The sequence below is a fragment of the Pseudopodoces humilis genome, chromosome 1 (genome assembly GCF_049639895.1).
Source record: "Pseudopodoces humilis isolate 2021_Gansu_Grassland_sample_001 chromosome 1, ASM4963989v1, whole genome shotgun sequence".
NCBI lineage: Eukaryota > Metazoa > Chordata > Aves > Passeriformes > Paridae > Pseudopodoces > Pseudopodoces humilis.
In genome coordinates, this window is record NC_142200.1 from 151,998,942 (window position 1) to 152,011,357 (window position 12,416).

At 56.7% G+C, this 12,416-nt stretch overlaps 1 protein-coding gene across 3 annotated transcripts in view; it reads right to left on the reverse strand.

Annotated features, from left to right (window-relative positions):
• Window positions 1-12,416, reverse strand: part of AGAP3 (ArfGAP with GTPase domain, ankyrin repeat and PH domain 3) — a 112,915-nt gene that overhangs the window by 63,745 nt on the left and 36,754 nt on the right. For all 3 annotated transcript variants that reach the window (XM_088054141.1, XM_014260690.2, XM_088054146.1), the window contains exons 2-6: window positions 7,683-7,741; window positions 2,856-2,943; window positions 2,584-2,669; window positions 2,279-2,420; window positions 871-1,005 (exon numbers count right to left, since the gene is read on the reverse strand). In XM_088054141.1, the coding sequence (XP_087910267.1) occupies window positions 871-1,005; window positions 2,279-2,420; window positions 2,584-2,669; window positions 2,856-2,943; window positions 7,683-7,741 (510 nt within the window). The remainder of the gene's footprint in view (window positions 1-870; window positions 1,006-2,278; window positions 2,421-2,583; window positions 2,670-2,855; window positions 2,944-7,682; window positions 7,742-12,416) is intronic.

Consider the following 12,416-nt stretch of genomic DNA (forward strand, 5'->3'; position numbering starts at 1 on the left):
GTCTTGGAGCATCCCCCCCAGCCTGCAGCACCACGTGTGTGTGTGGGAAGAGCGGTCTGTGAACACCCAGGGACAGGGCGCTCACTGCCTCAGGCTCCCGTGCCAGCACATTGCCCTGCTCCCCAAAACGGCCAGCAGCCACTGCTTGTGGACACCACCCAGGACAGGGGCAGGGAAGGGCTCTCCAGAAACAGAGCTGCAGCACACACTCCACACAGCACAGGCAAGCAGCAACCTCTGAGGGCGGCTCTTCCTGCTCCTGCTGTGGGAAGCAGACATCCTCCCCAGCCTGCCCAGGGTAGGTCTGCTGGGATCTGGGCTGGCAGCTTGTGTGGAAGAAGTCATATAAAGACAAGGTCTGATGGAAACTGGATTGCCATGTGAGGCAAGGTCATCACAGAGTCTGTGACTGCCAGGACTCCACAAGACCCCAAACCAGCTGCACCAGGATCCAGCAGATGCCAAACCAGCTGCATCATGACCCACCAGTGCTCACTAGGAAGAATCACTTACCCACACTCCAGAAACACCTCATCCCATCAGCATTCAGGCCATTCCCCCTTGTCCTGTCCTGTTCCCTGTTCCCCTAGAGGGAACACACAATCCCCTTTAGGGTAAGGCCACAGTTTATTTAAGCAGATGGCAAACTCCCAGGAGGTGGTGCAGGTTTCCTGTGCCCCTCAGCATCACTGTGCTGCAGACCCCTCTCCAAGCCTAAGCAGGAATGCTCCCTCACACTTGTTCCCATGAGCAACAGCTGCCCCATCCAGTTTAGGTGCTGCTTTCCTACTGCAAGGGCAGCACAAACTCCTCTGTGAGACCACACTGCTGCCCTGTCCTGCCCAGGCACCCCAACATGGCTGCAGGTACCGTCCTGGAAGACCCTCTCCACATTCAGGCCGTAGGTAGCACAGGTCTCGTAGTAAGTGCAGCGCTTCAAATCATTGGAGAGCTTCCGTGCCCGGGAGTCGTCGATGACGCGGGGGTTGGTGGCACTGATGGCATCTGCAAACCAAAGGGACAAGAGGTTGAAAGACAAGGACCCTGTCCCACCTATCCACTGGTCCTATGACACTTCTGGCCTCCCTCTCTTCACAGAGAGGAACCCCCTCCATAGCACTGCCCCATAAATGCTTGTGTCGTAAGTCCCACGTTCGTAGAAAAATGGATGAATCTCCGTAAATGAACCAGACTCAATTTCCTAAACCACCCAGCCACTGACATTTCAGTGGCAGAACACCTCTGGGAGGGGTGGGGACCAAGGCCAGGCAGCCCCAGCTGCCAAATAAAAACACATTTGTCAGTCTCCACTATTTTAGGGCTCATGGCCAAGCCCTACATGTTAAAGAATCCAAGGGAGAAATCCTCCTGGTTTAATGAGGAAGTCAACTCTGCTGGGGTGTCTCCACAGCCAAGGAATTCCTGGACAGCTGTAAAATACAGGCTCAATTTGTATCCCAGATAGTCACCAAGTGCTTGCCTGTTCTGGATAAACCTCCTTTCGAAGAGGAATCCAACTCCTCGAAGCCAGGGACAAGTGGGGGCTGTGAACAAACCTTCTCGGGTGGGGCAGAAGAATTGGGACCTGCACTGTGAGGAAGCCCTTCTCGAGCTCTCCAGATGGTTTTGTGCCTGTATCAAGTCTAGGACCTCACCTGGTCTGGAACAATGGGCACTGACCCCGTTACCTGCCCACTCCTGTGCGTCCACAGTGCTGCCACCCCACTCCTGAGCCACGATCACTCAGTCCTAAAATTCATGCCACGATCTCTAAATATCCAAAGTTTAACGATTTTGCTCTGCTTTTAATATGGGGGTCTGGAGCAGACCCCCTGTGACTCCCTCCCAGTGCTCCTGCCTGTCTTCCTGGCCTCAGAGCTTCTTCCTGGCCAGGAACAGGTCACACAGTGCTCAGGAACTGTCCTGCCAGGAGAGTTTTTCCCTACATCCATGTCCTGCTCCTGCTCTCTACTGTCACACAGAAAACTCTTCACCCCGGGTTCCTTCCTGCCTGTGCTGGCAGAGTTAGGGGAGGCAGCACCAGAGAATCGTGCCATTCCCAAGAGGAAAGCAGCCCCATGGAACGAGGCAGCTCTCTGTGGGGAAGCCGAGATGGTGTGAGCAGGAACTCCCTCCTCAGCACCCTGGGCTGGGGTCTCAGCATCATCCTTCAGCCCCACGGAAGGCTCAGGGACCAGGATCACCCACGGTGCTCACGGGGCTGGCCTGGGCTCCCGCCTGAGGCTGGGGGTGTGGGGGAAGCTCCGGCACCGCTCACCCTGCGTGCCCACCAGCACCATCGGCACCTCCGCTGTGTTCCGGTAGCTGCAGAGCCGCAGGTAGTAGTTGTAGACGGTCTGGAAGCTGATCTCATCCTCCAGGCTGAAGACAAACACCACTGCATCCACCCAGGCAGCAAACTGAGGAGACGCAGCAGGATTACAGCGCGGACGAGCAGCTGGAGACCCGAGCCCGGAGCAGCCGGCAAGGGCAGCCACGCACCGGGCTCAGCCAGCACACACCTCCCCCAGTCCCTCCAACAGCACAGCTGGGAAGGGGCCACAGGGAGGACAGATCTCCTACCTGGAGCTCAGGGGGGCCCCCTTCATCTCGAATCAGCAGCAAGTAGCTCTGACCATCCACCACGATCTCCTTCTTAAAGCGGCCACCTTGGGGGGGCAAAGCTGCCGGTCAGTAAGGGGGTGCAAGCAGGGGACACCCCAAACGAGGGCTGGGGGAGCAGCAGAGCCCCATGGCAGTGGTGGAGAAGGTGCAGGGACTGGGATCACCTTCAGCACCAGGGAGAGGAGTGAGGACCCAGTCCACCCCCAGGCACCCCAAGAACCAGACCTTACCCTCTGGAGACTCCTCCTGCACGTAGGTGCCGGTCAGGTAGCGGTGCACCAGGGCAGACTTGCCACTGGACAGGTTCCCCACGATGCCCTGGAATGGATGCACACGTCACCTGTGTGCCCAGCACAAGTCCCTGTACACGAGGCCACCCCCATGAGGTGACACCACCAGTGCTGGGGCACACGCTGATGAGAGGCAGAGGTGTCCCTGAGAGGACACGGGGATGATGTGACCCAGCCCAGCTTTTGGTGGGAGGCCAGGGGACTAACTGGGCTCAGTCAGGCACAGAGCAGCTGAGACTGGGGCACAGCCAACTGGACAGAGAGCAGTGAGTACTCTTGTCCTCCCCTGAACAGGCCCAGCAATGTCAGAGCCACCTCAGCTCTTCCCACAGCCTTTCTGCCCCTCGGAGAACTCTTGCTGTCCCACGTCAATTCAGAAGGAGAAAAGCTCTTCTCCCAGCCCACACACGCCCAGTTTTAGGGTGCTGCAGCTCTGGACAGCAGCTGCCAGTAGAAGGGGAGCAGAGACCAGCTGCAGGGTGGGAGCCCAGCCTGTGCTCATGCCCAAGGCAGCAGCACCACAGCAGCTCTACGTGTGTCTCCCAGAGGAGCCAACGGTGCTGCCCACACAGGAACACCCAGCACCAATGTTCAGCCAAGCCAAAGGATAAAGCTACCGAGCACCGAATTTGATTAGGTGGAAGCAGATCTGACTGCAGCACCCTCAGGCTGGCTATGAAATGCAGGTGGGTGTCCTGGGATGGGTCAGTCAGAGCCCAGCTCTGCTCGTTGCCAGGGTCCTCCTGACCACTAAATCCTGCTTAATTGTGGGACCAGGTGTGTACAGAAGGATCTGGAGCACAAGTCTGATGAGAACTGGCTGAAGGAGCAGGAGGGGCTCAGCCTGGAGAAAGGAAGCTCAGGGGGAACCTTCTCATTCCACAACTCCCTGACAGGAGGGTGCAGTCAGGTGGGCATTGGGCTCTGCTCCCAAGTAACTAACAACAGGACAAGAGGTAATATCCTCACATTTCATCAGGGGAGGTCTAGGTTGGACATCAAGTATCCCTTTCCCACAAAAAGGGAAGGGGTCACTTTCAGCTGAAGGTGAACCAAGTAACCTCCTCCAAGTGTTCCAAGAATGTGGACGTGGCACTTGAGAATATAGTTTAGTGATGAACATGGTGGTGGTGCTGGTTGATGGTTGGACTTGATGACCTTAAAGGGCTTTTCCAGCCTTAATGGTTCTGTGATTCTGTACACTCATGTGGCCACACCAGTGCTGGAAGACGTGGGGTGAGGAGTGGCTACGAACACTGAAGCTGCCTCTGCCACCATGGAAGTTTACAGCCAAACTGTTCCAGGCACAGGGATGAGCTTGGCAGGTGAGTCACCACCAGGCAGGTTCTCCAGCTCCCAGCCAGGCACTCAAATGCTCCTGCTGCCCTGGGTGCTGCCAAGGGTCCTGCCCTGGGCCATGCACATGTCCCCCACGAGGAAGAGTGGCCCCTCTCCGTGGCACAGAGCACAGGACAGCACCCTGCGCGCCAGCTCCTCTTGTACCGACGGAGCCAGCACTTGTACCAGGAGCACTGATCAATGGGCTCCCAGGGGCTGCTCTCACCACTGCCACATCTGCCACCCCTCAGAGCAACTACAGATGCTGACAGTGCCTTCACACAGGCAACAACACCGAGAACACGGCTGGGCTGCAGCCCTGCCCGGTCCTGCGCACGCGTCCCTGGAGCCACGCTGGGCCAGGGGCTGCACCAGCTCATGGAGATGGGAACAGCCCATCCCCTGCCTGAGCCCTGCCTGCTCTGCAGTCTAACCAGGAGAATCACACAATCACGGAATCCCACAATGGTTTGTGCTGGAAGGGACCTTCAAGCCCAGCTCGCTGCACCCCTGCCATGGACAGGGACACCTTCCACTATCCCAGATTGCTCCAAACCCCATCCAGCCTGGCCTTGGACACTTCCAGGGATCCAGGGGCAGCTTCTCTGGGCAACCTGTGCCAGGGCCTCACCAGTCTCACAGGGATGAATTCTTTCCCAATATTCCATCTAACCCTGCACTCTGTCCATGGGAAGCCATTCCCCTTTGTCCTGTCACTCCAGGCTCTTATCCCAAATCTCTCTCCAGCTTTCCTGGAGCCCCTTCAAGCACTGAAAGCGATCTAGTGTCTCCAGAGCCTTCTCTTCTCCAGGCTGAACGCCCCCAGCTCTCCCAGCCTGGCTCCAGAGGGGTTTCAGCCTTCAGAGCATCTGCATGGCCTCCTCTGGACTCACTCCAGGTCCATCTCTATGTTTTGGTGGGGGCTCTGACATGGACACAGCTCTCCAGGTGGGAGCACTAAAGGTTTCACAGGAGAAACTCCGAGAGCTCAGCTCTGGGCTCAGGGCTTCAGTGCCAGGCTGGCCATGGCTCCAAGCGGTTCCTGAGGCCATCTGGCTCCAAGGGTGCCACACCACACCAAAGATAAACACTCCAATGGCATTTAGCTCTAAAACTTGGACAGAGGCTGCAGTTACACTTTGTTTGCACACAGTACAAACCCTGACCTGTATCTCACCAAAATCTGGCTGCTCTGCCGTGTCCTTGAGCTCACCTGGAGCTTCAAGCCAACCACAGAACTGACAATCCTGAGGAGCACAGCCCCTGAGAGGCAGCAAACTAGAGCCATACAAGGTGTGTAAGCACTGTGGGAGCCTCTGTTCCATGATTTTTGGGAGAATGTGGGAACGCAGTCAGCTCTGTGCCGGCACTGCCCAGTGCCAGGTCCAGGGGACAAGTCCTGCCAGGAGGCACTGTCAGTGCCCCTCTGCAAAAACTGCTCAGTCACAGCTTCCTCCTGGCCTTCAGCACTGGGAGGGAGCTTTTGGGGGCAAACTGAGGGAGGGAAAACTGCTGAACGTATCTTAAATACATCAAATTATTCAAAGACTTTGGAGAAAGCATCCTGAATGCTTGGGAACACAAGCAGGGAGAGCAGCGAGACCCTCAACTCCTGCAGGAGAGACAGAGGAGACAGAATTACTTGAAAATGGGAAGGAATTGAAACTTGGAAACATTTCTTGCTGGGGTCAGTGTTGGGGCACTCATGACAAGAAGGACCCTGAGGGGCTGGAGAGTGTCCAGGGAACAGAGCTGGGAAGGGGCTGGAGCCCCAGGAGGGGCTGAGGGAGCTGGGAAAGGGCTGGAGAATTCCTGAGGGAGCTGGGAAGGGGCTCAGCCTGGAGCAAAGGAGGCTCAGGGGGAATTTCTGGCTCTGCACAAGTCCCTGGCAGGAGGGGACAGCCGGGGGGGTCGGGCTCTGCTCCCAGGGAACAGGGACAGGAGGAGAGGGAACGGCCTCAGGCTGGGCCAGGCAGGCTCAGGTTGGGTGTTTGAAAATTCCTTCCTTTGTTAGGGCTGCCCAGCCCTGGCACAGCTGTCCAGGGCAGGGGTGGAGTCCCCATCCCTGCAGAGGTTTAAAAGCCCTGTGAATGTGGCACCTGGAGACACAGCCAGTGATGGCCTTGGCAGTGCTGGGGAAGCAGCTGGACTCAGTGATCTCCAAAGGCTTTTCCAACCCAAATGATTCTGTCACTCTAAACTAGGACTCTAAAAGGCCTCCAGACTTTTAGAAGAGCTGCTTTGGCTGGATCAAATCCAGGAGCAACAGAGATCCCCAGAGGTCATGCAAAACCTGGGGAAAGGGCTGTGCTACTTGAGGAAGAATGAAAAGCAATAGGATGGTTTAGGTGGCAGCATGGCTTCGCAGCCTTGCAGGGCCTCAACATCAGGCAGCAACACCCAAACAACTCTGAGAGTGTTTTTAAAAATGCACTTCAGAGGTAAATGAACAAATGAATATATGAAGTTTGGTTTGATTTTCACTTAACTGCAGGTAAGAGACACTGTGGCAGGACGGTGCTGGAAATGTTTTACACAAAGAATTTTCTTCTTTTGTTTTTTCAAGTAATATTGAAGAAAGTTAATCTCACAAAAGCTGAGGGGAATAAAAACTGAAGGGCACATGGCAGGAGCCTGTAAGGGGAGCTGAGGACTGGCACAGAGAGCACAGGAAGAGCAGAGGGAGGAACTGCAGCACCTGCAGCATCCTGCCCACCCCGACACCGCCTCCTGGCTCCCCCGAGCCCACAGCACTGACCCTGTCCCACTGGAGGGGCTGTGCTGGGGCAAGAGGGTCAGGGCAGCCCCCTGACCACAGAGACCACATCCCACAGGAAGATGGTGAAGCCTTGCAATGGCATGACCTGGGGAAACCCACCCTGCGCTGACAGACCCGGGGAGCCTCATCCCTCAAGTCTGGCAGGACTGTGTCACCCTCCAGCACCCCGGCAGGGCAGGGACACCTTGGCAGAGGCAGGGGAGCACCAGCACAGAGCTGAGATCAGTGAGGCTCTGAAGGAGCAGTGACAGCTCCCATCCCAGGACAGCTGCTCCAGGGGTGACTGCCAGGGGCCTGTACCTGAACCACCAGCTGGGATCTGCACCTCCTTCTGCTACAGCAGCTTGAGGAGCAGCACCCAGACAGCATCACAGCTCTGCCAGGCCAGCAGCGAGGCTGAGCAGCTCAGATGGTGTCTTTTCACCTTCTCATCCAAGTGCTCTCACAGATCAACAACCTCTGGCTCACCCCTCAGAGGATGAGCTGCTGAGAAACCCCTGTCCTTCCCTGGCACGGCGGCAGCCCCAGCTCCCCTCTCCCTTCTGAGGCTGAAGCCTCTGTGTGTTTCCACCTGGCCACACAAAAATGCAGCATTTTCTTGCTGGTTTGGGGAACCAGGGGTGTCCCAGGCACAAGCCACAAGTACTTACCACCTTCAGCTCAGGTACCGAGCGACTCAGGGTCCATTCCTGGCTGTTCACAAATGAATCTGCAGACAGAGGGAAGAAATCATCAGGTTACACTCAAGATCCCAGCAAGGATCCTGCTACACTCTCCCTGCTCCCTCCAGACAGATATATGGCTCTTCCTGCTCTTCTGCTCCAGAGACACAGCTGCACAAGCACCCAGCACAGCCCGAGCCCCACACGGGGAGGAGCAGGAGCAGCTGAGCCAAGGGCAGGAGCAGTATGGCAGCAAAGAGGCCAGGTACCACTGGCTGGAACCCTCCCTTCAACCTTGCAGGAGCACAAAAACGCCCTCAGCATCCCCTGCCCCAAGGCACAGAGAACAAGGGAAGCACCAGGGACCAGCCATCCTTTTGGGGAGCAGCAGCTGCACAAGAGCCCAGAGCTGAGCGCGTGTGGCAGCACCCCGAGCCCTGCAGGCTGAGCAGCGGGGGAGCTGCTGCCAGGATTGCAGCCACGCTCCTGACTGAACACAAACACAATTTATTGTTGCATATTATGGAACTGGCAGCATGCTGCAATAGGCTTACAGAGGCTGTGGCAATCCAGAATGGCTTGAGGAAACACCCCCACCCTGCCACAGAGCATCTGGAAGAGGAGCAGGAGCCTGTAACAGGTTTGAGTTCCACAAGCAGCCAGCAGCCCCTCCTGACAAACCTCAGTCCCTCACTCGCCTTGGGGAGGTCAGACCTTCCATCCAACACCAGCTCCAGGGCAGGACCCATAGGAGCAGCACCTCCTGCGTGTTTATCACACACAAACAGCAAGGATTTTTGGAGACCAGAAACGTGTGGGAGCTCTGCATCTTCAGGAGCCTGTAACAAACCTGCCAGATCTGTGGCCACAGACTATCACAGGAATGGGAATCTCAGATGGGCTCAAAAGGGAAGCAGCAAATCCACCAGACCCAAAAGCAGACAGCAACCAAACACGGTGACCTGGGCATTGCCACTGCTCCAGTGTCACCTGAGGCCACAGGGAGGGTGGCTCCAGACCTCCCCCAGCAGCCCCAAGCCCACAATCACAACTCCTAGTGCCTGCTCCAGCAGTCCCCAAACCACCCTCACAGGAAACAATTCCTTCCCAATACCCCATCTATCTCTGCCCTCTGGCAGTGGGAAGGCATTCTCCCTTTTCTCTCCCTCCATGCCTTATCCAAAGTCCCTCTCCAGCTTTCCTGGAGCCCTCCAGGTATTGGAAGGGGCTCTGAGCTCTCCCTGGGGTGCTCTCCTCTCCAGGGGAACATTCCCAGCTGTCCCAACCTGGCTCCAGAGCAGAGGGGCTCCGTCCCTGGGAGCCTCTATCTTGTGTTGTGGGCAGCACTCCAGAGCCTGCCAGAGCCCACCAGCGCCTGCCCTTACCCCAACTCATGTCCCAGCCCTAGTAACTCCTTGGGGGAGATTGGACAAACAACCTCCATCTCCAGGCTAAAGCTTCCTCTGCCCTCTCTCACCTCACTGGACAGCCCAAAGCCATGGGGAAGAGCCCACTCCTGCTCCCCCTGACAGAGGGCTGGCTAAGCTGCTCAGAGAGCACAAAGCAACAAACCAGGACCCGGCACTGTGCTCTTGCCACCCTTCTGTGCAGCCACCAGCACCCACAGGCCACAACATTCATCCATCATGTTCAAGAAAGGTGTGAACGTGGTGCTCCTACCTGCAGATTACCTTCCTTGGCTGACTTAGGAACACTCCTTTTCCACGAGTTATGGACAAATAATCCCCAAGTCTGGTGCAGGAACACCAGGTTATTTATAGCTATCCTGAGGAAATTGTTTCTCTGTGGCGTCTTTCACCTGCCCTTTCCTTTTTTAGGCAGAGGTAATGTTTTTATTAATACAATTCATCAGTCAGGAGGAAAATGATACATTTTTGAGCCCTTTCCAAAAGGTTAACAGCACACCTGTATTTCCAACTGCATCACTGGCTCTAAAAAAAGCTGTCGCCTCCACTTGGGACTTCTGCCCTGCTCAGCTTCTTTGGCAGGTAACGTGACAGACAAAGCACCATCCAGGCCTTCTCTGTCCGCAGCATTCCCTGGTGGGAGCAGGCAGTGCACACTCGAGCTGTTTCTCTGCACACAGCGGGGTTTTGGCAGGTTCTGAGTGGAGCACAAGGCACACACACTCAGTGGTGGGCCTTGGGAACAAGGAGGGGCAGGGAGAGCCCCGGAGGGAGCCAGCTGGGCTTGCTCTGGATCTGCCCAAGGATGACCAGGACAAGCTGCCCCAACAGCTGCCAGCTGCCTCCCACACCAACCGTCCCAACAGATCCTCGTCCGTTTTTTCATCCAGGTTCAAGAGTGTGCTACACTTTGATTGTCCACTTGCTGAGAAAGCCCCAGAGTAAACCTCAATGAACACTGACAATACAAGGTCAGCAGGACTGTATTCAGCCACACAACACACCCCGCTCCTCGCTCCCACTAGCACACCTTACCCCAACAGCAGGCACCCCTGCGTGCCTGCCCGCTGGCTCCAGCATCTGCCAGGCCTGAATGTCAGCCAGGCCACCCACAGGTCCTGGTGACCCACCTGGCACGTGTGGCACTGACAGAACAGGGGTCCTGGAACAGAACAGGGGTCCTGGAACAGAACAGGGGTCCTGACACAGAACAGGGGTCCTGGAACAGAACAGGGGTCCTGACACAGAACAGGGGTCCTGACACAGAACAGGGGTCCTGGAACAGAACAGGGGTCCTGACACAGAACAGGGGTCCTGGAACAGAACAGGGGTCCTGACACAGAACAGGGGTCCTGGAACAGAACAGGGGTCCTGACACAGAACAGGGGTCCTGGAACAGAACAGGGGTCCTGACACAGAACAGGGGTCCTGACACAGAACAGGGGTCCTGACACAGAACAGGGGTCCCAGCACAGAACAGGGGTCCTGACACAGAACAGGGGTCCCAGCACAGAACAGGGGTCCTGACACAGAACAGGGGTCCTGACACAGAACAGGGGTCCTGACACAGAACAGGGGTCCCAGCACAGAACAGGGGTCCTGACACAGAACAGGGGTCCTGGAACAGAACAGGGGTCCTGACACAGAACAGGGGTCCTGGAACAGAACAGGGGTCCCAGCACAGAACAGGGGTCCTGGAACAGAACAGGGGTCCTGGAACAGAACAGGGGTCCTGGAACAGAACAGGGGTCCCAGCACAGAACAGGGGTCCTGACACAGAACAGGGGTCCCAGCACAGAACAGGGGTCCCAGCACAGAACAGGGGTCCTGGAACAGAACAGGGGTCCCAGCACAGAACAGGGGTCCCAGCACAGCCCAGGGGTCCCAGCACAGCCCAGCACACTGCCTGCACCCACCCTGTCTCCACTCAGCACCATGCCAGGGTGCGAGCACCACTTTACACAGTGCAGCTGGAGTCTCCCTTCCTTCACAATTGCCCAGGAGTTACTGAGATGCAGATCTTGGAGGGGCGTGGTCCCTCTGATCCTCCTGGAGCCAAGGTCACAGTGTCAGGAGAAGATGACCCCTGTGTTCCTTTGCCAGCCTGTGCCAGACCTGTACACACCAGCTCTTCAAGTGAGCACCACCTCAGTGAACACACACCTCTTGTTCAGTGGAACACCCTGCCGTGACTCTGAACACCTGTCTGGAGCAGCACTTTCACTCAGCCCCCAGCCTCTCTCCTGCCTCATCAGCTGAGCTGAAGCAGCTTCCTCCTGCACAGATTAATTAAGGATGAGGAGGGCAGTGCCTGGCAGGCAAAGAGGCCATACATGTCCACACTCCAGAGCAGGCTTGTGTCCTCTGCCTGCACTCTCAGCATGTGGGAAAGCTTCCCACCTACCACCTGGACAAGGTACTCTAGGCCATCAGGATATGACAAGAGGAAATGGCCTCTTGTTGCACCAGGGGAGGTTCAGGTTTGATACTGAAAATACTTCTTCCCTGAATCAGCTGTCCAGCCCTGGTGCAGAGCAGTGGTCACCATTCCTGGAGAGATTTAAAAGCTACGTGGATGTGGCACTGGGGAACACGGGCTGGGGGGGGCCATGGCACTGCCAGGGGAATGGTTGGACTGGATGGTCTGAGAGGATTTTCCAGCCTCAATGATTCAGTGATTCTGTGACAATCAGCCAGTCAAGGAAGGCCTGAGGGTTTGGAGCACAATCCACTTCCATGTGTCAGGCTGTGGTCCGTGCCACAACTGCATGACTTACAGTCTGTCACTGTAAGTGTCCCCTGGTCCTTTTTATACCCCCTGTTCTGCCCCAGGACACGCCAATCACCCTCCTCTCACCACACAGGGGTCACACACAACATGTGCACACCACCCTGACAGCTGGGGGACCCACATCTGCACAGATGAGCCATCCACAGACCTGAAGACATCTCTCACATCACTGGGGCTGTGTCCTGAAGCCACCTGCACACAGGAACAGCTCGCAGGGACAGCTCTGTCACCCAGGCCTCAGACACCCCTCAGGATGGAGCCTCCTTCTCCCCTCCCCGGATTTCTTGTACTTGCTTCCCTCCTCCACCATCAGCTCCCACAGCAGTGTGTGCGGGCAGGCACGGATCACACCCACAGAACTGCCAAAGGGCAGCTCACGAGCAGTTTCTCCACCCAAAACAACCTCAAACCAAGCAGCCGGCTGCTGAAAACCAGTGACACGAGCCCGATGTCAGCTCTGTCCATACAGGTGTTCGTCCTTGGTTGCCAAAATGCAGAACACAG